The sequence below is a fragment of the Panthera pardus genome, unplaced genomic scaffold, assembly GCF_024362965.1.
Source record: "Panthera pardus isolate Hobbes unplaced genomic scaffold, ASM2436296v1 HiC_scaffold_1, whole genome shotgun sequence".
NCBI lineage: Eukaryota > Metazoa > Chordata > Mammalia > Carnivora > Felidae > Panthera > Panthera pardus.
In genome coordinates this window covers 9,850,789-9,875,040 of record NW_026526654.1, presented here as the reverse complement: position 1 = coordinate 9,875,040, position 24,252 = coordinate 9,850,789, and the positions used below count along the sequence as shown (strand labels likewise).

The 24,252-nt window shown below is 54.2% G+C and overlaps 1 protein-coding gene across 3 annotated transcripts in view; it reads left to right on the top strand.

The window, feature by feature from the left end:
- Positions 1-344: 344 nt before the first annotated feature.
- The window catches only part of ATP11A (ATPase phospholipid transporting 11A), a 124,484-nt gene continuing 100,576 nt past the window's right edge, over positions 345-24,252 (top strand). For all 3 annotated transcript variants that reach the window (XM_053909346.1, XM_053909428.1, XM_053909379.1), the window contains exon 1: positions 345-610. In XM_053909346.1, the coding sequence (XP_053765321.1) occupies positions 572-610 (39 nt within the window). In that variant the 5' untranslated portion in view covers positions 345-571. The remainder of the gene's footprint in view (positions 611-24,252) is intronic.

The window sequence follows — 24,252 nt, the reverse complement described above, 5'->3', positions numbered from 1 at the left end:
TCCGCTCCGGGGCCCTCGGGAAGCCCGCGCCCTGGGGGCGGGCCGGGCACGGGCACGCGGAGGGCGGGCCACGGCCGCGCGCGCGCGCGCGGGGGTGGGGGCGCGGGGCGGGGGCCGCGGGGCGCATGCTCACTCGCTCTCGTGACGCGCTCGCCGGGGCCGGGCGGCCGGAGGCAGGGCCGAGAGGGGCGGCGGGCGGGGGGCAGGGGCGGGAGGGGAGGAGCCGGGGCGCCGAGCGGCGCCGAGCGGGGAGAGGAGGAGCCGAGCGGCGCCGAGCGGAGCAGAGGAGCGGCGGGCGCCGGAGAGGAGCACACGGTCCGCGCCTCCTCGCTCCCGGCCCGCGCCTCCTCGCTCCCGGCCCGCAGCCCCCCGCCGGAACCCCGGGCCCCGAGCCGCCACCCCGGGCCGGGCCGGGCATGAGCGCGGAGGGGCCGCGGCCGCCTCCCGCTCCGCCCGGCGCGCCCAGGCCGTGACCGGGTCGGGGGCGCGCGGCCGCACTCGGGCCCGGGCCCATGGGCGCGCCGAGCCGGGCGCGGGGGCGCTGAGCGCGGCGGGCGCGGCCGGAGGAGCCATGGACTGCAGCCTGGTGCGGACGCTGGTGCACAGATACGTGAGTGCCGCCCGCCGCGGGGGTGCGGGGGGTGTCGGGGGTGCGGGGTCTGGGGACCCCGCCGCGGCCGGAGGGTGGGACGGGCCCTGAAGACCCCGTGGGGTTCGGGGGGTGCGAGCCTCGGGGACCCGGCGGGGGTGCGGGGGTGGGTGGGACGGGCCCTGGGTACCCCGCTGCAGCCGGGCGCGGCTTGCCGAGGGTGCACCTCGGGCTTGCGACGGCCCGGCCCGGGCGTGCACCTGCTCCGCCCCGCCGCCGCGCGCTCCCTGGAGTCCGGAGGGGACGGGGCTGCCCCGGGGAGACCTTGGTAGGTTTGCGCGCGGCCCGGGGCTGGGAAGGGACTCCCGTTCGGCTCTGCCTGTCGCGCCCGCACGGGGACTCAGAGATGGGAGAGTCACACTCCAGAAAGGCAGGGACTTTGGTTCGTGTTTGTAACACCACCGGGGGAATCCAGAAGTGAAGTTTGGCATCTTATCCCCCTCCCCCCGGAAAGTAACCAATCAGATCGGCGCCCGGGTGTTGTGGGCTTCCTCTGGAGTCCACACTCGCTGGTGACCGGGTGTTGGGGTCAGGGGAGGCTCGGAGGGGAGAGCAGGTTCTGTTTTACATCAGAGCGAGGGGACACCGCGCGCGGCTGTAGTCCCTGGCACCGGTATGAAGGGGGTGTGTGTGCACAAGAGAAGGAAAACTGTCCGGAGGGTGGTGTTTCCTGCCACTGTCTCCACAAAAGGCTCCTTGTTCCCCAGTGGCTGACGTCCGCGCTGGGGCACAGGTCTGAGGAGTCGCTCTCCCTGAGGATTGAGGGCATCATTATGGGCACTTCGCTATAGGAATTACCTCGGGCAGACTTTTCATCTTTATGAGCTGCCTTTGAGAAGGACACTCTGGCAGAGATCAGTTGTCTCTTTTCATCTCTGGGATCGCCAGGTCACTAACCCCGAGTTGTTCACTAACCGGGAGGCTCCAGAGTCCAGGGAACTCCCGGCCACCTTCCTCAGGCACTTGTTCCCTGGGGCAGGTCTCAGGGCCTTACGGTTGAGCGGGTTGAGTGAGAGTCACCCAGACTCTGGGAAGGGCGGGGCCAGACTTGGGATCTGGAGCTCATATAATTTCCCCCAAAGTCCCTGTTCTGATGTGAGTGGTAAATATCAGGTGACACCTTTGTTTCTCCACTGGGGTAAGTTCTGGAAACCTCAGCACAGCGACTGCAGGTGACAAGGTTTGTCAGAGAAATGCGTCGCCGGGCAAGGATGTTCTGTGTTACTCCTGTGTCCAGGAGGTGCGGTCCCGTTCACAAGGCCTTTTCCGGCCTTTGTTTGCTCAAAGGGAAAAGGAGAAAAGGGTGGAACTAGTATTTGCCTAAAAAGTGCTTAAGCTTTTCAGTTAATTTTCATTCCCTTCCAACTCTTCACATTTTGTGATCAAAGTAACAAAAAGGAGGGTTTCGCTGTGTGGGGAACGGGCTGCCCGCAGGAGAGTTGCCGGAGGTGTGGGTGTCCCTCCTCTGACCCTGAGGCTGGAGGCCCCCAAGGGTGGATCTGACCTCTCAGTTCCTGACCCTTCTCCTGGGAATGGGGTGGACACATGTCCAGCGTATGCTCTGTCCTTTCCTCCAGGCCCTCAGCTGTTTCAGCTGGTATCATCTTCTATACATTTTCATGTAGTTTGCATATTAAAATTCCCTTTTGCTGTGTTCTTAGGTTTGTGAAATGACATCTTCCCTCAAACCTAAGTGGCATCTTCCTTAGTGAACTTTCCCAGCCTGTGCGTTATCTGGTGACGTTCCTGGAACGCAAGTTAGGGGCCACTGTTATTTGTGTTTCTCAATTCCACGTCTTTTTTTTTTTTCTTCCAGTCTGATCATTTGACTGTTTAACCATATTCGCATATAAGACTATTCATTTCTATGATATTAAAGTCATTTTGATGCTATTAAACTAGTTTGAGTTTTTCCAGAAACACGATCTGTTTTCTTGGTTATCTTTAATATGTAGGACCAAATTATATTTCCTTTTGCTAGAGGAAGAGGGGCCTGGGATTGAACGCTTACGTCCCTGTGGTTTCCTTATGTGACTTATTTTATAAGAATGAACAAAAGCCTGTATATGCCCTGTTCTCTTCCAGTGTCCACATGGTCAGAGTTTCTAGGACAGAGAAAACTTTTAAGCCCCTTCTGAGGTGTGAGGGTTGCCAAAAGGTAACCTCTTGGAAAACGTTGCTACCGATACTTTATTCTGGCAAATTCCAGGGGGAGAGAGAGAACAGGCAAATGACTGGGAGAAGTCTGTCCTGGGTCAGGCCACGGACACTCCAGAGCACGAACGACCGGTTGTGTGGATGGATGTAAGTTGTGCACAGATTATTTGTGTTTACAAATAGCACGGTGTTTATGTACCATGATGTGTGTGTCATGAGGTAGTTTGGCCTACTTAAAAAAAAATTTTTTTTTAATTTAAAAAGTGGATGGAAAGCTAGTGTCATTTCCTCTTTAGACATGCGAGCTGGGAAGCCCTGGTTCAGGCCAGGGTTTCAGTTCTGGGGGAACCAGAGTAGCCTGGCGGGTCACCGCAGCTTCCATGGGCACCTGCTTGAATGTGAACCTGGCTGGCCTGCTGCATGAGCGCTATAACCTTGGGGAGAGGTTCTCTCATCTGAGAACCGTCCTGGCTCCCGTTCAGGGGGCTGTCGTCAGGACTGTGTGTGTGAGGTGATACAGGGCAGGAGCTGAGAGCAGTGCCCGGCTCTCAGGAAATGCTCAGGACATTTATCACCACCGGCTGTTAACACAGTTGAGTCCCGGCAGGCCGGGTTGGCGCGGAGGGAGGGAGAAGCCCTCTGTTGGTTGACTCCACAGTCAGCGCCGTCAGTGGGGCCCGGGCTGCACGGGAGGTCACTGGTGCCCCAAGATACCGCAGGCCATATGCAGAGTCCACGGTCCACATCTGGCCATGAAGTTGGTTCATGGGGGAGCATCCCAGGCCAGGATGCACTCACGGCCATGACACCACGTCCCTTGCTTTCCATGCTGCACATTTAGAAGACCCGACTTTAACACTCTGGAGGTCAGGAGCCTAATTTTGTTACGTCTGTGTGATGTGTCTGCCACCCTCAGCCGGGGCATTCGTGAGTTCTTTTCTGCCACCTGCCACGGTCTCTACTTGTGTCTTACACTGTTTGCTCTCTAGGATATTTCGAACATTTTAAGAGACTAAACTTCTGAAAAAGGTGAAGGTTTTCCTTGCTGGCAGTAGATCATGTTTCTGGAACAATCTGTTACACCAGGACTTTATAAGGAAAAAGTAAATATTTTTGGTCCCTGGGAGAACTTTAAGCATGACTGTGTTCAAGTGCATTAAACCATCTAAAGGTCCAACTGTTTTATGTGTGTGCATGTGTCTGCTTTTGTTCCTTTTTATCAGCAAGCCATCTGTGACACACGGTCAGTGTTCACCTGAGAGGCGGCCTGTCCTAAAACGGCATTCTTTTGACTTGGTGACTCCAGTCTCTGTTAAACACTTAAAATGCCGGGGGATTTGGGAGTTGCCTCTCCTGATCCAGCGTTAGATGGCCCTGTGGGGTCTGCAGGTATTTGACAGAGGTGAATCCCCCTTCGGCCACGGCCACGGTCACTCCACCTGTCTCCTGTGGACCAGGGCTGCCCGGCCTCGGCCTCACCTGCTGAGGTGTTCACACAAGCTTGCCCAGCCCTGATCCTGACCTCAGCGGTGCTGCTTCTCAGCCGCACATTTTAAAGTAATCTGCCTGGTCTGTAACTTAACCTTTATGTTCTAGCTTTCAGTTAAAGTTTCTGCATTTTCTCTCAAACCCTGTTTAACTTCTGCATGTTGAGAGCAAGTGATCCTGAGACGCTTTTATTCTGTGCCACAGGGTCAGTTTCATAACACTGGGGAAAAGGAGCGTGTATGATGGGTTTTGCTACAGTCCGTTAAGTTTCTAGGGATGAGGACGCCGTCTCCGTTTACAGTTGGTTAGAACTGTATTCAAACCACTGATAAACAGACTTCACCGCTTAACTGCACAGGAAGTCCTGTGTTTACAAACCTAAACGCAAATTGTTCCCTGTGCTTGGACCAGATGTTCCAGCAGAAACGGTTGATGAGACATGGTTGGATCCCTAAGTCCCAGACTTATAAATGCTTTTCTAACCCAGTTAAATGGAGGCAGAAATGCTATTTATTTGCAGAGAAAATCAATGGAAGGCGATTTTTACAGGGCTAGCAGTTCAGGACTAAACTAGGACTGTTTTTGCTTTCACTGGGATGCTGGTACCTGAGAGAAACAGAATAGTAGATCACGGAGGCCACAGCTCATACCCCGCCTCTGCCTTGTGAGCCGTGGGCACGCCGGCCAACTTCCCCGGTTTCTCTCTTGAGACGGAGGTGATGAGGGTGCCTCCCTGCACAGAGCTTTCACGGGCCCTGCTAGGAATAGATTCCGCCCCCCACACACACACCCTTGCCAGTGTTCGCAGACCTCCAGACCCTCCCCTTTACATGGAGCATGGAGACTTTGCCCTGGGCTTCGTGGAGGGAAGGCAGTCACCAGACAGGACACCCCCTCTCCCAGGCAGCCCACCAGCCTTGCCCTGTCTGCTCTCGCCTCCTTCTGGTGTGGGGCCCCACGTCTCTCTCTTTCTCCTGGATCATCTGTGTCCCTCGGTCGTCTCTGTGGCAGCGGCCAACCCTTCAGATCGCCCCTTCTTTGTGGACTTTCCTGACCCCACACGCCCCTCCCGTTCTCGACCTCTTCCATCTCCTTCACAGCTGAACTTCTGCTATTGTGCTGCTGTCTCCTGCTGTCCCCCTGCAGTCCCCTCACACTCCAGAGGGGTCACCACCATCACCCTGGTGGCCTCAGGTCCACCTGCGAGGCCCTTGGTGTCCTTCGGGTCCCCCCAGCTCACACTGAGGGCATGCTGACTTCTCTCTGAGCCTTGCACATCCAAGCTCTGTCCCTGGGGCACTTACCTTCAGATAGGGGGAGGCAGACAGAGAGCAAAACACAGGCATAAATGTTGGGGTGGACCTGGGGGAGTGAGCCATATGCCAGGCAGACAGGCTGCACTGCAGCCCCGTAGCAGCCCCTCAGCTTTCCTGCCTGCCCCGGACCCTGTGCTGGCACCCTCACCCCTCCATCCGCACCCCTGCCCGGCCCTTCTTGGGTCCCCAGGACCCCGTGCTGGCGCCCTCCCCCCTCCATCTGCACCCCTGCCCGGCCCTTCTCGGGTCCCCCGGGCCCTGTGCTGGCGCCCTCCCGCCTCCATCCGCACCCCTGCCCGGCCCTTCTTGGGCCCCCGGGCCCTGTGCTGGCACCCTCCGCCCTCCATCCGTACCCCTGCCTGGCCCTTCTCGGGTTCCCAGGACCCCGTGCTGGCACCCTCACCCCTCCATCCTCACCCCTGCCTAGCCCTTCTTGGGTCCCCAGGACCCCGTGCTGGCGCCCTCCCCCCTCCATCTGCACCCCTGCCCAGCCCTTCTCGGGTCCCCCGGACCCCGTGCTGGCGCCCTCCCGCCTCCATCCACACCCCTGCCCGGCCCTTCTCGGGCCCCCGGACCCTGTGCTGGCACCCTCCCCCCTCCATCCATACCCCTGCCCGGCCGTTCTCAGGTTCCCAGGACCCCGTGCTGGCGCCCTCCCCCCTCCATCCACACCCCTGCCCGGCCCTTCTCAGGTCCCCTGGGCTCTGTGCTGGCGCCCTCCCTCCTTCATCCACACCCCTGCCCAGCCCTTCTCGGGCCCCCAGACCCCGTGCTAGCGCCCTCCCCCCTCCACCTGCACTCCTGCCTGGCCCTTCTCGGGCCCCCGGGCCCTGTGCTGGCACCCTCCCCCCTCCATCCGCACCCCTGCCCGGCCCTTCTCAGGTCCCCAGGACCCCATGCTTGTGCCCTCCCTCCTTCATCCGCACCCCTGCCTGGGAGGAGCCCCCAAATACCTTCTCCATGTCTGTGGGTCCCACATCTCTCTTTCCGCATCCCAGCTGCCCTGCCATGCTCCTGAACAGTTCCTGGTGCAGGGTCATTCCTGCGGAAACATCTGCCGAACAAGTGATTTCCACCTCCCCCTTTCAGTATTGCTGATACGTACGTGGGTGGGCGCTTCTGAAGGAAACTCACGGGTGCTTCCAAGGATCAGGAGTGATTCATGATTCATGAGAGTCTCTTAAAACATGTTTAATGTGACTTCAAACTTTTGGATTTTCTCTTGGTACATTTCACAGTGGTCATTAAGCTGTGGGGGCGGCAGGCAGCTGTCCCACCCCCTCGCGCGGTGAGCACTACACTGGCGCGGGTTGGGTCCTCAGGGCCACAGCCCAGGGTCCCCGCGCCCCACTGGGTGGCCTGCCTGGCTTGGTGGCTTCCATGGGACACATTTCCCCGGTCTCGGTTTAGTGCTTCCTGTGGATCGTGGCGAGTCCTTGGGTAACTGGGTCCCTGGGACCAGCGTTCTGGCTGGACCACGGGGCCCTCTCCTGGAGGCGTGTGGAGCCCAAGCTCTTACCTGCTCCCCAGCAGGAGACGACCCCTGACACAGGGCACAGAACTTCTGGCACAAATGCTTTTCATTTTCTGGGCAAGTAACTGGGTTTCCCAAAATTTGTTAGATTCTCAAAGGAGCACCTGCCTTGGTCAGGGTTGGAGCCCTTGTCCGAGGACACAGGTGGGAAGCTGGTGGCCCACCTGGGGAGGTGAGGGTGCCTGTCTGCACCTGCAGGAGCCGCAGGGGCCTGAGAGCCAGGCTGAGTGTCCGCAGGGGATTTCTGTCCTTTCCCCAGCCTCTCCTTTGTCGGGCTGAGGCCAGACCCGAACGGGAGCTCTGTGGGCAGCCGCACCTGTACTTGCCTCTGCAAACAGCTCTTGAAACGTGCCCCCAGCCACTCTAGGTGGGGGAGATACTCATTTTGTGTGAATATGAACTGGGTTCTTGTGAGAAGCGGTGGGTAAATTTTTCCCGCTCAGACAGTTGGTGAGACAGTTGGTGAAGATAAGATCATTTCCCTGGTTTAGAAAATAAGATGGGAATTTCAAGAGAAGGTTTGTTACCTACGAGGAAGACTTTGGCCAAAGACCAGCAAATTATGCATTCCACACAGGTGGTGTCTCTGCCCCCAGTCTGCTCATCCCCTCGCTCCCATGCCCTAGAAGAGAGTAAGGAGGGGGGCTGCTGAGAGAGAGGGAGGGAGAGAGACACAGGGACAGAGACAGAGAGAGAGCGACAGAGAACGAAGGGACGGCCCCCTCTCTGAAGGAGCCTGGGATGTCTTGCATGGGAAACAGGGAGCCCTCGCAGCGTCTCCGTGACAGGTACCCCGTCTATTCCGCACAAGAAGTGACCTTGGCCATTGCGGTCTGCATCCTGTGAGGGGTGGTCCTGTGCCGTCAGCGCGCCCTGCCGCGTCCTGGAATGACCTTGAGAAGCAGGCCAGTCCACTCACAGCTCACTGCAGGGGTCACTTCACTGAAACCCTGGACCTCTTTTGCCTTATTGGTGAGTTTGCCCCCAAGTGCCCCTGCCTGGACCCAGTTTCCCGCCTCCCAGATCAGACTCGGGAGGACGGCGGGCACTTTGCAGGAGGACGTGGGGACAGAAGTTCATGAACCAGGGTGTACCCAAGAATGAGAGTGGTCTTGGCACTCTGAGGTGTGCCGTCTGGAGAAGCTGGTTTGTGACTATGATCTGCTTGGACCCCTGGTCCTTCTTCTCATTGTTACCCTGGGGCCTGCACTTTCATGTCCAGGAAACACACAGATATGACATTTTGTTGATGTGCGTGAGCAGGTATCCATGCTCATGAGTTAGCGTATGCGTAGTTAGTCCTGGGATGGCAGGTGGTGGTTGGCATGTGACAGGCTCTGCTTAGTTTGGTTCAGAGGTGAGGAGCTCGGGGGCACAGGAAAACGGTCGTCTGCCCTCCTGGAGAAGACCCCCCATGTGTGCCTGATGCTGTCACGCCGGGAGGATTCCGGAGCCAGGGAACCAAGGGCCAGGGGTAGAATCTGGTGTAAAGCACGTGGCCAGCAATTCATTTTGCCCCGTGAGTAACTTTCCCATGTCGTTACGGCCCCGGAGAGACGGAGCAGCCCCGACAGGTCTCATCGCCGACGTAGACTGTGCAGGTACCATGTTGGGCTCGGGTTGAAGGTACCTCTTCCTTCCTCCAGTGGTACCTGCTTGTGGAACCCGTCGTGTTTCAGGACCTGAGCCGTCTCCGGAGGATGGAGATCCGTGAGAGGCTGTAGATATGGCTCTGTGATAGGGAGCCGTGCGTGCCCGAGAAGGTGCTGGAACATGCTTCCCCTTTGCCCCGAGAGTCCCGAATTCTTCATGTAGACGTGGCGTGTGGCCCAGACCCATGAGGGGAGCCCGCACCCTTCCAGGCTGCTCCTCGCTGGCACACTCACCTGGGGGCTCGCTCCCCCTCCCATGTCAGCTTGAGCGTGCAAGGAGAGAGTAGGCTGCAAAATCAAAGTAAGTGGCGCAGAATCGACACACACACCAGGCCCTTCTTGGAAGCCCTGCGGCCTGCAGCCCCGCAGCCCTGGAGCCTTGGTGCTGTGTGTCGATTTTGCGCCATTTACTTTGATTTTTCAGCTCACCTCTTCTGCCCCCCGTGTCTTTTCCCGTGTCTTACTGGGTGAGGTTAGCAGCCGGCCAGTTTCTGGAATGGTCGTCCTGCTGACATGGATTATCAGGGAAATAGATGCTAAGAATGTGGTACAGGAGGAATTGTTTTCATCCAGAGATGACACTCTGTTCACTGTGTTTTCTTTTTTTTCTTTACTTACTTTGAGAGAGGGAGAGAGCAAGTGCAAGCTGGGGCAAGGCAGAGAGAGGGAGACCGGATCCCAGGCAGGCTCCATGTTATCACTGAAGACAGAGTGAGACAGGTACGTGTCTGTCTCAGCTCAGGCTGGGTAACAAAACGCCCCAGGCCGGGCAGCTTAGACCACAGACAGCCCAAGATCAAGGAGCTGGCACGTTCATTTCTGGTGAGAGCCCCTTCCTGGCCTACAGAAGGCCGCCCTTGCACCGTGTCCTCACGCGGCCTTTGCGCGTGTGCTCAGAGAGAGAGAAAATGCTGGTGATCACCGTCTCCAGATATGATCACATGGGGCTTAGGGCTTGAATATATGAATTTGGGAGAGGCCCTGTCCAGTCTGTAATGGTGGTGTATTGAGAAAGCGGGCACTGTTTAGGTTGTGAGTGTTCAAACAAATGGGAAAAGCAGAGAGAGGGGTTTGAAAAAGCACATTAAGTTTGCTTAGTGTTCTATCAAAAATATAGAAATAAATGTTCCACAGAATCTGGGAAGAGAAAAATAAGATCAATATTTAGTGGGAATGGGTCCTTTCTTTAAAACTGTGGATGTCGGTGATTGGGCCACCATTTGGCAGAACAGCCCCAGTTTCCATCGCCCCATAGATCTGAGGTTGTAGTCGTTTATGTTTTTCTCCCTACTGCTCCTTTCCCTGGTGCAGGAGGCTGGCAGGAGAGTGGCCGCTGGTATAAAACAAGGCTGTGAGGTATTGTTTTGGTCTTTGTATTATAATCCAAATACCCAGCGTCTGGCTTGTTGACGGGACAGATGTCACCATATTCGGCACATAACTGGATTGGACGCGTCTGCTTGGGCTGCTGTGTCGTGGTCTAGTTGTTCTAGTAAATGCAATTGCATCTGGGGACTTCTGTTGGCCTCTGAACAGGATGACATTTCACCTTTGGCAGAATTGGAGAGTGAGCGTTGGAAATTGAGCCCTACTCTCTGGTTAGGGTGATGGGAACGCACTGTCCCCCTGCGGCTGCCCGGAGCCTGGACCACCTGTAGCCCTGTGGGCTGGCAGGTGGCCGAGTTCCCGACCCTGCCGCTGCCCCTTTCTGTGCCGGGTTTTTTACAGTCACAGCCTCGTTGTCCTTCATTAAATATTTGCTTACGTGGTTGTAGCGTCAAGCAGAAATGACCCTAAAGCATGATTCGTCTTTGGATCAGGAGTGAGGGTGGCCTCCGATACGTGTCGGAGGAGCTCTGGATATTTTCTCTCACTTTGCTGATGGTGTGGGCTGAGTGGTCCCAGCCTGCAGGAGGAACCGTAAAAACATTTGCGACGCTGCTTGAAGCCACGGCCCCAGAGGACATCCTCCAGCTTGCAGCACTGTCTTTCCCAAAACCCCGTGTGCACATGAGATCCAGAAGCTCTCCAGTCCATGTTTTGGGAAATGAGTCTGAGATTGGCGTGGCAGCCAGTCCCCCCTCCCTGAGTACCTGCTGTAGCCCAGGGTGGTGTGACTGCTGTTCTCCTCCCTGGACAGACCTGCCGGCCTGCCCGGAGAGGAGGTGGCCACCCCACTCGGCATTACATAATCTCCCTCCTTCAGAGAAAAGAGGATTTCCTCCAGCCTATTTTCAGCAAAGGATTAGGGGCAATGAAGTTCTACCATTAGGATGTCATCTAGATTTTCGTGTGATTTTTCAAGAAGCCCTCAGAAACTCCCCACCAGGGGCGCCTGGGTGGCGCAGTCGGTTAAGCGTCCGACTTCAGCCAGGTCACGATCTCGCGGTCCGTGAGTTCGAGCCCCGCGTCAGGCTTGGGCTGATGGCTCAGAGCCTGGAGCCTGTTTCCGATTCTGTGTCTCCCTCTCTCTCTGCCCCTCCCCCGTTCATGCTCTGTCTCTCTCTGTCCCAAAAATAAATAAAAAACGTTGAAAAAATTTAAAAAAAAACAAAAAACAAAAAACAAAAACTCCCCACCAAAACACAAGTTTGGAAATCGTGGAATCAATTGAAAATTGTTATGTGGAATAAAATTCTGGAATGGTCATTTGTATGGAAGACATGGGATTTGAGGGTAAATCAGACTAGGTTTACAAAATGCCAGAGAGTGACAGATAATCCATACACATATGGAAGGATTTGAGGCACCTTTTCTCTCTAGTGTGTGTGGTGCTGTTTTGATTCAGGTAAATGCGGACGAGCCACCGAAGGGTTGGGTGGCCGTGCGGCATGTGCCTTTTCCGCAGTAACGTCCAGCTTGGATGAAAACCCAGGATCCCTGTGCGTGTGACGAGAGCCGCGTGGCCATTGTGTGGGCTGGCTCTTGGTCCTTGCGCTGATGTCCCCTCACTCCTTTGTGTTTCTCTGATGTAAAGTGGCAGTAAAATATGTGAGCTCCTGGCATTGAGAACACATATGGGGCAAACCCATGAAGACTCTTGAGAAGCATGTGGCGTACTCAGCACATCGGTCCATCGGGTACTTGGTGAGTGCCTGCTGTGTGCGCCGGGGCTTCCGTGGGGGCTCAGCAGGCAGACTCGCGGGCTCGCCTGGAACTGTGCACAGGTGGCAGCTGATGGAGAGTAAGCGCGGAGCTGGCTTGGCGCCAGGAAGGGCCGCAGAGCCATGTCAGGGCCACCGGCCGGGACACTGGTGCAGAAGGTGGGGGGTGAGCGCAGCACAGCCCATCCTCCAGGGGCCCGACTTGCACGAGGCGCTGCTCACATGCCGTTGCCTAAAACGGGTGTTGCTGGTGATGAAGAGTTAAGTTTGTTTTGAAACCATGTGGCCAAATGGGGAAAATGGTACATAACACATAAAGTAGGGTGATCTTTAGGGGTACAAAGAAGTATCCATTTATTGGACAAACACGCTGGTTTATGGCAGTTGTTTTCATTGTAGTGAAACTTACGTAACCTAAGATTTACCTTTCTCCCCACTTTTAGGAACATGCGCGTTTCCCTGTCGTGCGGCCACCGCCGTCTCCAAAACCATTTTGTCATCCCCAATGGGAACTGATTCACAGCAGTTTTAGGTAGTTCGTTGTGTTTGACATCGTATGTCGTGCTGGTTTGGAAACACACATTTTTAACCAATGAGAAAGACCTCAACAGGGTCATGAAGAGAGGTTACTGACACTTGAGCACTAATTACATTTTAATGCAAAATGTACCCAAGTAGGAGGGTTTTTTTCTTTTAAGTAACTTGTGACGGTAACTTTTACTGAAACTTAAACACTTGAACGTGAAGATTTGTCTGAGGTTTGTTTTGCTTAATCTGTGTTTGTCTGCAAGCATCACTTTGGGGATGGTTCTGGAGAATAGCACCTGGTATTCGTCCTACAAAAGTGATCTTCCACAAGGCAGAATTTCTTTTTCTTTCTTTTTTAATGTTTATTTATTTTTGAGAGAGAGCAGGGATGGGGCAGAGAGAAAGGGGGAGAGAGAGAATCCCAAGCAGGCTCCAAGCTGTCAGCACCAAGCCCTCCGTGAGACTCAAACCCACAAACCGTGAGATCATGACCTGACCTGAAATCAAGAATCAGACGCTTAACAGACTGAGCCACCCAGGCTCCCTTCATGAGGCAGAATTATGTAAAAGTTATGTCTACACGGCAGTACATTCAGAGCAAACAGCTTATCATAATAAGTTTGTTTAATGATGTTTATGGAGTCACGTGGCTTTATCCTAAGTGCATTTGTAAGAAGTAGGAATTAAAGCATTTTATGGACATTTTCTTCCAGAAGCTCCCTTCTGCTAATTGACTGGTTTGACTGCGTTATCCATTTTCAGTGAATCTGTAACATGTTTTTTTACTATCTTACAGATGATTAAGAAATAGATTAGTTAAATTCAAAATTACATGTGAGAGTGTCTTCTCTAAAATGGTCTGTTCTGTGAGAAGTGATTGATTTCTACCAAAGGTGATGCGAGGTTTTTTTATCCTTAAATTGGAGTAATTCTTTGATTTCATAAATTGCTCCATTGCTTTTCAGACAACAGCTTGGCTCCAAGAGCTACAGGTCCCCGGGCACTAAGGTGCTCGATTTAGGAACAAGAAATTTAGCTGTAAAACTAAGCGATTATATTATAAATACTCTGTCTCATTAAAAACCATGGCTGTGCAGTGAGCTGGCCAGACGCCCTGTCTGGCAGGTAACCCTTGGAGTTGACAGAAAGCAAAAAGTAAAAATAGAGAATTAATGGCTTTTTCTTTGGATCCTCACATTTTAGTTCATTAAAAAATGTGTTGAGGGGTGCCTGGGTGGCTCAGTCAGTTGAGCGTCTGACTCTTGATTTCGGCTTTGGTCATGATCTCACGGTTTGTGAGTTCAATCCCTGCATTGGACTCTGTGCTGACAGTGTGGAGCCTGCTTGGGATTCTGTCTGTCTGTCTCTGTCTCTCTCTGCCCCCTCCCCCCCCCCCCGCACTCTCTCTCTCTCTCTCTCTCTCAAAATAAACAAACTTAAAAAATTGGGTTGATATTGGTCTTTATGAATTTATTACCCTTGCAGATTCAGAGATGTGCTTCATCTGACAGATGGCGTCTCGAGCTCCTCACTCAGGGTGTGGTCTGTGCTCTAAGAGGGTGGCATGTGGCATGGAGTTGTCCTCTTTTGTCCCCACCCTGCTACAGACAGTCCACGCAGCCATGGTCACGTCTCTCCTGCCTGTGCTGTGAGCTCAAGGCTGGGGTTTCTGTCAGAATTCAGGATCCTGAGTATCTTATTCCATTTTGGTTTGTTCCTCCAGCCGGCTGGCGAGGGCCGGGCTCCAGAGCAAACCCTAGGAGGCCATCCAGGGTGCCGGTTCTCTGTTGGGGGATGGATGTTGGGGGGGGGGGGCTCTGTGCACGTACACTGTCACTGTGGCCCCCAGGCAGCAGCCTGGTCCTCTGCCTCCCATCCTTGGGAATCCTGGTCCAGGTTAGGACCAGGACACACGTGTGGCCTAGCCTGTGTGTTGTTCCTCAGCTCCCACATGTCCACGTGGTTGATCGTCGTGTGGCGGGCCGGGGACTGGAATCTGCCATCAGTGACAGTTTCGCCAGATTCTCAGGACCGTCTCTGCAGGCGTGCAGGGTGCGATGTGGAGGTCTGGGCTCTGGTCCCATGGGCCCACAGCTTTTCCAGTAGATTTAAATTGTGTCTTAAAGGCCGGGAGGTGGCCTCCAAACACGTGAGCTCCAAGCCAGTGAGCTCCAAGGAGTGCACCTTGTAGCCATGGTCCCCTTGTGTTGCCCATGTGGCTCTGACCTGTGTTAGTTCCGGATTTGGGCCGGACTGCAGCTTGAAGGCCACTCCCAGTGCCCGGCGGCCGCCCGGGGCTCACTGATGGATGTGAGCCAGCGCCTAGGGTTGCTCTAGCTGTGACAGCAGGGAGGACCGAGGGCAGGACTGGAGGGCAGGACCTGGTCTTCAGGAGTGTGGCCCTACATCGGGGGGGGGCCCTCCCTGGGCCTATGGCTCTGACACCCTGGCTTTGCATTCGGCGTCCTCTGTGGGTGGGAGCGCCCAATATCAAACGTTTAACGACAAGAGAACCATGTCGCTCACAGGTGGCAGCTGGACAGGTAAGGAAGACCAGTTCTATCATTTGGCAAATACTGAAATAACAAAACCCGTGATGGGACAAGTCACAGAGACCTGCTGTCCCTGAGGCTCCTGGGAGGGGACGAGGACACATTTCTTCCTGCAGCTCTGGCTCCTGTCTTCCCACAAACCTGGTGGTGATTTGGAATTAGCAGCAGTGGGCTCAGGGGCAATGGTTGGGCTGAGGGCAGCCAGGGAGAAGGGTCCTGCGTGCCAGGCACCCGGGCCTGAGAACAAATACGGGCAAGGTGGGGTAATGGTGCTTCCCATCTGGTGCCCCTTTCCTTCCCGGTGCCTGAGCCTTGCCGCTGTCCACAGCGGGTGGTCTGGCGACCCCCGCCCTCCAGCCTGCAGCAGGTAAGGCTTGCACCAGGCACCGGGGATAGGAGTGGGGGGCAGGCTTACGGCAGCCTCACCCCGTGTTCTCCGGACTCTTCCTAGAGCTGCTCTGTTGTAATCTAGTATTTGCTGGGACTTGAAGTAGGGAGAAATTGTCCTCAGTTATTTGCTCAAAATAAAAACTCAGAGGGCAGGCTCCTGACACAGGTTGGCTATCAGGCCCGCCCGTGGGACGGAAGAAAAGGACGAGGAAGGGCCCCACTGAGCCCACCCGCCAACCGGTGCTGTGTGGCCTCGTGCTCCCGGGGTGACCGGCTCTTGGTTTTGGTTTTGAAGTCCTGGCTTTCCCTCATTCCAGACGTGAGTTCACTGGAGAGCGGCGTCTCTGGGAACCGGGGGGAGCGTGTGAAGCCACGTTCAGCATCTGGAGTGATGGGAGCAGACAGAGAGGCAGCCTGCATCCACCCATCCATCCCTGTGCGACCAGCAGGTGACTAACGCAGAGGGGGTCGTCCTCCCCAGCCAGGGGTGCGGGGTGCAGGGGATGCTGGCCCCACGGGGAGACATGAGGTTGTCTGCTGGCTGCTTGAACCATGACTGCCAGCTGCCTCTTGTGCAGTCTGCTTCCACTGCCCCCTCCCTCCCCAGGCTGGGAACTCCGCTCTTCCCCAAAGTGCTGCAGCTGGTTTCTGTTTCCCATAGAACCCGGCGTGAGGGCTGGCTTTCTGCAGCCCTCCTGTGTTCAGGTGGGTGTCCTTTAGACCCACCCCTGGTGACGGGCCCAGGGCAGGGTCTCTCCCCTCCTGCATGACCACTACATAGACCTCGTTAGGAAGCTCAGGCAGGCTCCCCAGTTTGGCTGGGTGCCAGGGCAGTGGGGCGACAGCAGCCCGCCCTTCATGGTTGGAAGCACTCTGGCTGTAAACTGCTGGCCACACACCCCAGACCTCTCCCCGGGAGCCCCCGTTCATGGACCAGCCTGGTGTCTCGCCCGAGGCGAAACCCGTGTCTGACGGGCCGCTCTCTGGCTGGAGCGAAATCAGTCTGCTGCCTCCTCTTCTGTCCTCAGGCAGAGTGGCAGGTGTGTACCAGCCTGCGTGGGGGTCCCCCTTCGAGTGCACCCCCTCGCAGGAGGTGCTGTGGTGTCTCCGAGGTCGGCTGTTTCTCCAGCAGCCGCCCCTGGACCTCAGTGCCCCAGGAGAACCGGAATTGGCCTTTGTTTGGATGTTGGAAGGAGACACATTGGGTCAGTGTGAGCTGATCCTTCAAAGTTTCGAACAAATTCAGCTGAATTCAGTGAATTCGTAATAGTTCCAGATCATCTGTTTTGGTATTCTGCGTAGTACATAACCGTTGACAAAGCTATGAATTTTTGTGAGATGAAGTCATTTTTCCTGTGGGTGTAAGAATTTATATTACTGAACGTACTTAAATAAGAACCCGCACGTGTATGACGGTTTTGGGTGTGCTGTCTGTCGCAAGAGATCAGTGGGCTTTTAGTATTTGTGGAGTGCTGTGGCCTCTTAGGCTCCAGTTTTCAGGCAGGGTGGAAAGTTCCTTCCCCGTCTGTGGTGTGGGAAGATCACATTCTGGCCATCTAATCTTTGGCTGACGGCTAACTGTTGGTAAGAATGGAATGAAACCACACAGAGCTTGGGTGTCCCCGGTCGAGGCAGAAGAAAGCCAGGAATATTGGCGAGGGGCCGAGGCCGATGCAGACAGAGGGAGGCGGGGTGTGCGAGGTCCTCACACCCCTCTCCCCTGCTCTTCCTTCCAAGGCCCCACTCCCTCCTCTCCCCTGCCTTCTCCAGCCCTCACTTCCTGCTCATTAAGGAGCATTTTCTGGGTCCAGGGACCTGGGAGCCGTGACGCCTGATGGGGGACACTTTCACCCAGGGAAGATGCCTGTGGTAGTTTTCCTGTGTTAATTGACACGGTGGCGATAGCCCCGCCTCTTCCACGGGCTGGGAGCTGCTGTGGGGCAGGCGGGGGGCACAGGAAGGAGGGAGGAGAGGTGGGAAACCCGGCCTGGCCGCTCTGTGGGCAGCTTGCCCTTCCAGCACTGCGTCCCGTGCTTATTTTGTGTGCTTCCGTGGTACGGCCCTCGTCCTGTGATGCGGCTTTGACGGGGACCTAGAACGAGCAGGTGAGCTACTCCTGACTCCTGACCGCGGGACGGTGGCCAGCTCCCGAAGCTGTCGGTCCCGGAGTTTCTGGCGGATCAGTGAGGTAACATGCAGCATTTTTTACTGTGGTGACAGGCACGTGGTCGAAAACTTAGTGACATAGCCATCTGACGAGCTGAGAAGCAGAGGCGCTGGGCACGTTCACAGTATGGTGCTGTGTCATCACCCTCCAACTCGGGGACTCTTCACCTTGCAGATGGAGCCTCTGCCCCCCTTAAACCCCAGCCCCCCAGCCCCTGGCAGCCTCCCGCTCTCTTTTGATGAGTCTGAGTGCATCGTGTGGGCAGACTCACACAGTATCCGCCTTGCTGTGACCGGCTCAGTTCACTCGGCGTAACGGCTCCGGTTCTATCCATGTAGCGGAATTTGTCAGAACCCGTGTCAGAATTGCCCTCGTCTTTGAAGCTGAATAACCGAATGTCACACACGTTGTTCATCCTCGTCGTCGGTGCCCGGACCTTCCCACGAGACTAGTGCCCTCACGTTGTCCCAACGTGCCGCGAAGAACGAGCGGGGTCAGCTCTGTCGGGTGCTGGCTGTGTTCCCTGTGCGCCTGGGCCCCGGCACTGACCCGTCTGTTCTTTCCACACGTCATCAGATTCCCCCTTTCCCTGGGAATTCTTTCTAGATCTTTCTCCGGTGCGGCCTTAATCCACGCCTGTTCATATGTGGCTGCTTTGCCAGTGTTAATTTGCACCCAGTAGGTTCCCTGCTGTTCTGTGAATATTTCTTAGTAACTGGGCCGGTGCCCCGAGGGCCTGGGGACCCCGACTTCCCTTCTGGGTGTGGCTCCCAACCCCCGAGGCTTGGGCAGGATGTGGAAGCACCTCTTCCTTAGAAATCCCGTTCTTCCCTCATCCACGGCGACGCAGTCTGCTCGGGAGGGAGAGCTACATGTGTGTCCAGTCTTTGGGGTGTGCTCCCTGGCAGCCTCAGGGTGGGAGGAGTCCTGGGAGGAGGCCTGTGAGCTGCTCCTTTGCCCCGTGAATTTGGGGAGACTGCAGACGCTACAGAATTCTGGCCAGAAGTGCTTGTGGCAACTTCTGCTTTCTGAGCCTGGTTCTCCAGCCTCCCAGAGCTGCCCCCAGTCCCTGCAGTAAACTACTTGGCAGAGCAAACGAGTGCTGCTCCCCGGGCCAGGCTTCTCTCTGGACCCAGTGCTTCCCTGGACCCAGCTGCTCCCTGGGCCTGGCTGTCCTGCTTTGAGCCGCACACCTGGTGGTCAGGAGCCGATCAGCTGTGTCTTGTGCATTCCTGGCCCACAGGAGCTACGGATACACTAAGTGGTGGTCGAGAGCCCCACGCAGGCATAGTGAGTGGGCTTGCGGCCTGGGCGGGGATGTGGGCGTGTTCTGAGAATGAGGAAGTGGAGATTTTCTGCTGGGAATTCTGTGAATGAGGACTGAGAACCACAGCACAGATTATTCTGCCTGGAGAAGAAATGTTTTCTTCCTTCAAGTATAAAGAATTGAATGATCGGGGCAAAATGTAAAATGCAAGATATGGTCTCACTTATCTGCAGTAAAAGGCTGGTAAAGCCGGCACATGACCAGGTCGCAGCCAACTTCTTTTTCTCCTGAATCACATCCAACCTGTTTTGCCACTTTTGTTTCAGAGCGCAGGGTTGCAGTCCAGCACGGATGTGTGCCCTCTGGTCACACCATGCTAACTTAGGTCCGCCCATGGGATTCTTTGGAAAACACTTTCAGAAAGAAACGTTTTATTCACTTTCAGAAAGAAACGTATTATCCGGGTGGAGAATAAACGCTTGTGGCAAATGTTTCTGGTGCTTCGGGTCTGCGTGTGCAACCTTTAGGTTACTGCACTTTGCAAACGCTACTGTTAAGTTTACAGGTTTTAGGTTTTATCTGTTAATTCATTTTCAGCTTCTCTCCCTAATTTAATGGCAAGTGAGAGTGATAATTCCCTCCCTGTCTGAAGATACTGACCTCCTTAAATAATTGGGAGGGGACGGAACCAAACCTCCTGCCTGATGCTACTCTTAGAAGTTTCAAAACGACACGGCGGCAGAGCAGCTGCCGCAGCGTCTGAGGGGCTTGTCTCTGCCGCGTTCGCCACACGAGAGGCCCTGCTCGGCTTTACTTCTGCTCGGTGCTTTTGCCACCGGAAAAAGGTGTAAAAGCAACGCGGGTTATTGAGTCGTCTGCATTTTTTTTGTGGCTTTAACAATTTCAAACTTATTTCGGCTCACGACGTTCGTTCCCCTTTTGTTGGCGCTCATAAAATTTGATTTGTCAGCCAGCCAAAAACCAGCACTTCTGGTCAGCAATCCCAGGGCTTCGTGCACATTCCGGAGAACTCCAGGTGCCGTTTGAAATCTCGGTGTGTCCGGTGGGGCCCTGCCTCCGTGTTGTGTGTGGTGCCCCCTGGGGAGGCGGAGACAGAGGGTCAGGACCTCTGGGTCGGGACCCGTTTGTCCCTCTGTTCAGGTTCTGGTAATCATCCTACCCTGTTCCATGGGTTTTGAGTTAGCACTTAGCGGTCAAGAGCAGGGTCCATTAGAGGCTAGTCTTTTACGATAGAATAGTAAGGGGCCAGGAAGGCTTAAGATTTTGCCGTTGGTTTTAACAGAAAAAAAGACCGTGTGTGGACAGCCTATACCTGTCTGAGGTGCGTACATGTGGTGTTTGAATGGCACTGACTGCTGTTTTGGCAAATTGTCAAGGGGGCCGCGGGCTGTGGCCTGAGTGTGTCCTTTTGAAGCAGGGTTAGGTAATTTTATGATCATGTGCCTCAGGTATATAAACGGCTTCAGAAGAGGCAATAAAAAAGCAAATGAATATAGAAGATCACCTTGTATTTTTTTCTTATATAATTTTCCCGTTTATTACTTTGTTGTGAAACACCATTAAAATCTTGGGAAAATCTCAGGTTGGTTAACCTGTACATTGTGGAAGTAATCCCAATTACTTAAAACACTGTATCCTGGGGGCGCCTGGGTGGCTTAGTCGGTTGAGCGTCTGATTTCAGCTCAGGTCATGATCTCACAGTCGGTGAGTTCAAGCCCCGTATCGGGCTCTGTGCTGACAGCTCAGAGCCTGGAGCCTGCTTCAGATTCTGTGTCTCCCTCTCTTTCTGACCCTCCCCTCGTTCATGCTCTGTCTCTCTCTGTCTCAAAAATAAATAAACATTTAAAAAAAAAAAAAACCACTGTATTCTGATGTGGAGTAAATATTTCTATTCCATGAATGGGGATTCACCTCAGAGAATCACAGTCCAGGAGCACAATAGTGCGGAAGTCCTGGGAATTTTCCGCGAGGTGGGCTGCAGCGGTATTGATTACACTGAAATCTCTGCAGGAGAACGATTCAGCCTTTCCCTGAGAGTTCGTGCACAGCTATACTGTGCGGTCCTTTCAAAAGATGACGTCGAGTGCGGGTTCCTGATGTGGGGAGAAGTCTCTACTGTGCTGGATGAGAAAGCACATCACTGGCCGTATGTATGACATGACCTCACTGTGATTAGGCTTTTCTGTTTGGATTCATGTAAATATAGGCATAGAAAAAAATCTGGAAAACACGCACAAAAATGTTAGTCACGATTGTGGCTTATTGGTATTTTCATCTTTGTTGTTCTGTCTTGTGCTAAAAGTTTTATACTGATCATGTTTTACTTTTGTAATCAGAGAAGAGAATAAAGCTTTTACGATAGAAGTGAGTTGCACAGCTCTGACCATTACCGCCATTATTCTAGGAACAGACCCTTAGCAGACCTGAGCCTCTGTCCTGCACCTGATGGAACTGAGCTCAGGGGCCCGAGACCTGGCTCTTGGATTCCCCACGTGTTAGCCCTTGGGACGCCCACCAGCCTTGCCCCACGAGCATAGTCCCATTTGTGCCACGAAGACCTCGTCCCCCAACACCAAGACTACCTTAATTTATTTTATGCGTACATATTTTAATGTTTATTCATTTTTGAGAGAGAGAGAGAGGGTGTAAGCAGGGGAGGGGCAGAGAGAGAGGAAGACACAGAATCCGAAGCAGCTCCAGGCTCCGAGCTGTCAGCACAGAGCCCGACACAGGGCTTGAGCTCACAGACTGTGAGATCATGACCTGAGCCCAAGTCGGACGCCCAACCGACTGAGTCCCGCCCCCCACCCCAGCACCCCTCCATGAAGAATTAATTGTGCAGGCAGACACTGTGGCGAGTGCCCTGGTTGTGTTTCTCATGGACCACACACTCCACACAACGTGGGAGAGGAAGAGTGGTGTGGGTGTGGCGGTCAGTGGACAGAGAGACCCCCGCCGCAGGCATAGTATGAACACGGAGCCATTACGGCATTTGGTGTAAATATCATAGAAATCCTGTATCCACCTTGGCTTAACCGTCCAGCGAAATTCCAGGGCTGTGTCCCCACTTGACGTGCTCACGCCTGCTTGGATGCGTTCAGTAGTTGCTGGCAAAGTGGGTTTCCACCTCAGGATGGACTTCTACGGCCTAGAGATGCTCTCGGACGCCAGGTCTGTTTCCAGCCTTCTGATAAACGGGCTGCAGAGAACTTCTCCGTACATAGGTCTTTCTCTGGGCCTCTGTGTTTGTGTCCTTTAGGGCAGGTTCTCAAAAGGAGACTTAGTCTGTGTGAGGGAAGAATGGTTTCCAGATTACTTCCAGAAACTCCCACTTCCACTGGCATGCACAGAGGTGTCAAGTTTTACTGTTCTTTGTTGTTTTTTAATTTCTTACCAGCATTGAATGTCTTTGGCCTGTTGTTTTAACTTGCATTTCACTTATTGATAGTTTAGTGTGGGGCTTCATCTTGTCGACTGGCTGTTTGCACAGAAGCTAACAGATTGACTGGTTGGTTAAGGAATCTGGAACCTTCTGCTCAGTCCAGTTCATCACATGACCCAGGGCTGGGGGTCCCACAGGGGAGTCTTGCACAGAATGCTTTCCTTTTTGTTTCTAAAATGTGTCAGTCTATGCAGGCGGAGCCCACTTTAGAAAATCTGCGACATACACATTGTGCACGTGTGTTTATAAGTGTGTTACACACACACACCACACATGCTGCACTGAATTGGGGTTCTCAGGGAATTTGTAGTAACCAGAAGTTTAAGATGAAAGTAAAAATGTTTGTCTTTATCTCTTTTTTGTTTTTTTAAATTACTCGTTCACTTTAATAGAGTGTGTATGCGCACAGGGGGCGAGGGGCAAAGAGAGAGACAGAGAGAGCGCAGGGGAGGGGCAGAGAGAGAGAGAGAGAGAGAGAGAGAGAGAAAGAATCCCAAGCAGGCTCCATGCAGAGCCTGACATGAGGCTCAAACTCATGAACTGTAAGATCGTGATCTTAGACAGAACCAAGAGTTGGAAATATAACGGACTGAGCCCCCCAGACTCCCCTTTCGTTTTTATTTCTAATCTGCAAACTAAAGTAGTGACTCTGAACAGAGAGTAGGTTTCCCGTGCCTGGTCACTTGCCTCGCCGTCCCGTGGGTCCCACCTTTGCAGGTAGAACGGCCAAACGTCGGCTTGTTGCATGAAAAGCAAATGTACCAATGTGGCCAATGTGACCAGATACTTGAATACTTCTCTCTGTGATTTCCTGTTCATGACTTTATAGTTTCAGAGTGGACCGAGTATGAATGTGCCTCTTTGCAGTGACGCTGCGTGTTTGCTGACTGCAAACCGCTCCTGTGCCCTGCATGTGTCACCATGTGCCTGTTGTCCACGTGGCAGCGTCTCAGAGCATCCGTGTCGTAGGACGGGCTTCCTCCTGAGCTGTAGCTCCAGGATTGAGCATTATCTTAGATGTGCCTCAATTTCTAGAAAATAGTGTAAGTAGTACTGGCCACTAACGCCGCTGAGCTAGGAGGCCCAGCTGGGTCCGGAGGAAGGCTGTTCATTCGTTCCGTCTTCTTCCTTCCAGGAAGGATTTCAAGTAGCTTACTGGAATTAAAAAAAAAAAAAAAAAAGAATCAGTGGGGAGCTACAGACAGTGGGATGAGCTCTTTTCTGAGGTGTGCACAAAACAAGTGTATTAATTTGGAAATGTGAATTGAATGTGGGCGGTTTCTAGCATGTTAAAATCGTACATTTGAGTACACAGGTTTCCTATCCATACAGCTTGACAAATCATTGGAAATCTGTTTTGAGAACCTGTGCCCTGATGGTGTGCACCAACAGAGGAGACACCGGCAGTAAACAAATAAATTATTAAGACGACCTCGTAGACAACACCAAGTGCTGGCAAGGGTGCGGAGCGGTTGGGGCTCTGACGTTCACGCTGCTGGTGGGACCTCCAGCTGGGGGCCCCTCCGACAGCTGCTTGGCCGTATTTAGTGAATTAGGTGCATCTGGAAACCACGCAAACGTCGGTCTGCAGTAGACAAAAACAACAAATCACGGGATGTTCGGGCAATGGCAGAGTCCCGTGAAATAGAATGAGCCAATAGGCACGAGTCTCACAGGCCTGGTGTTAAGGCAGAGCCGCCTGACAGAAGGTCTGTATTCTATGATCCCATTTATGAAGCTCCAACCAGACACAGAGGTCACGACGAAGATCTCCTGATGGGCGTGGTGGGAGGGCCTTCTCAGGGCACAGGTGAGGGTCTGTTTCTTGAGCCGGACCTGGGCACCCTGGGGAGGACTGAGCTGCACACCTGGGACAGTCACTTGTCAGTGGAATGTTCACTGAGATGCAGAGTAAGTCGTGTGGGTGTCGGTATCATGGAGGAACCTCCAGTGGGGGTGGGAGGTGGGGAATGATGGGCTTCGGG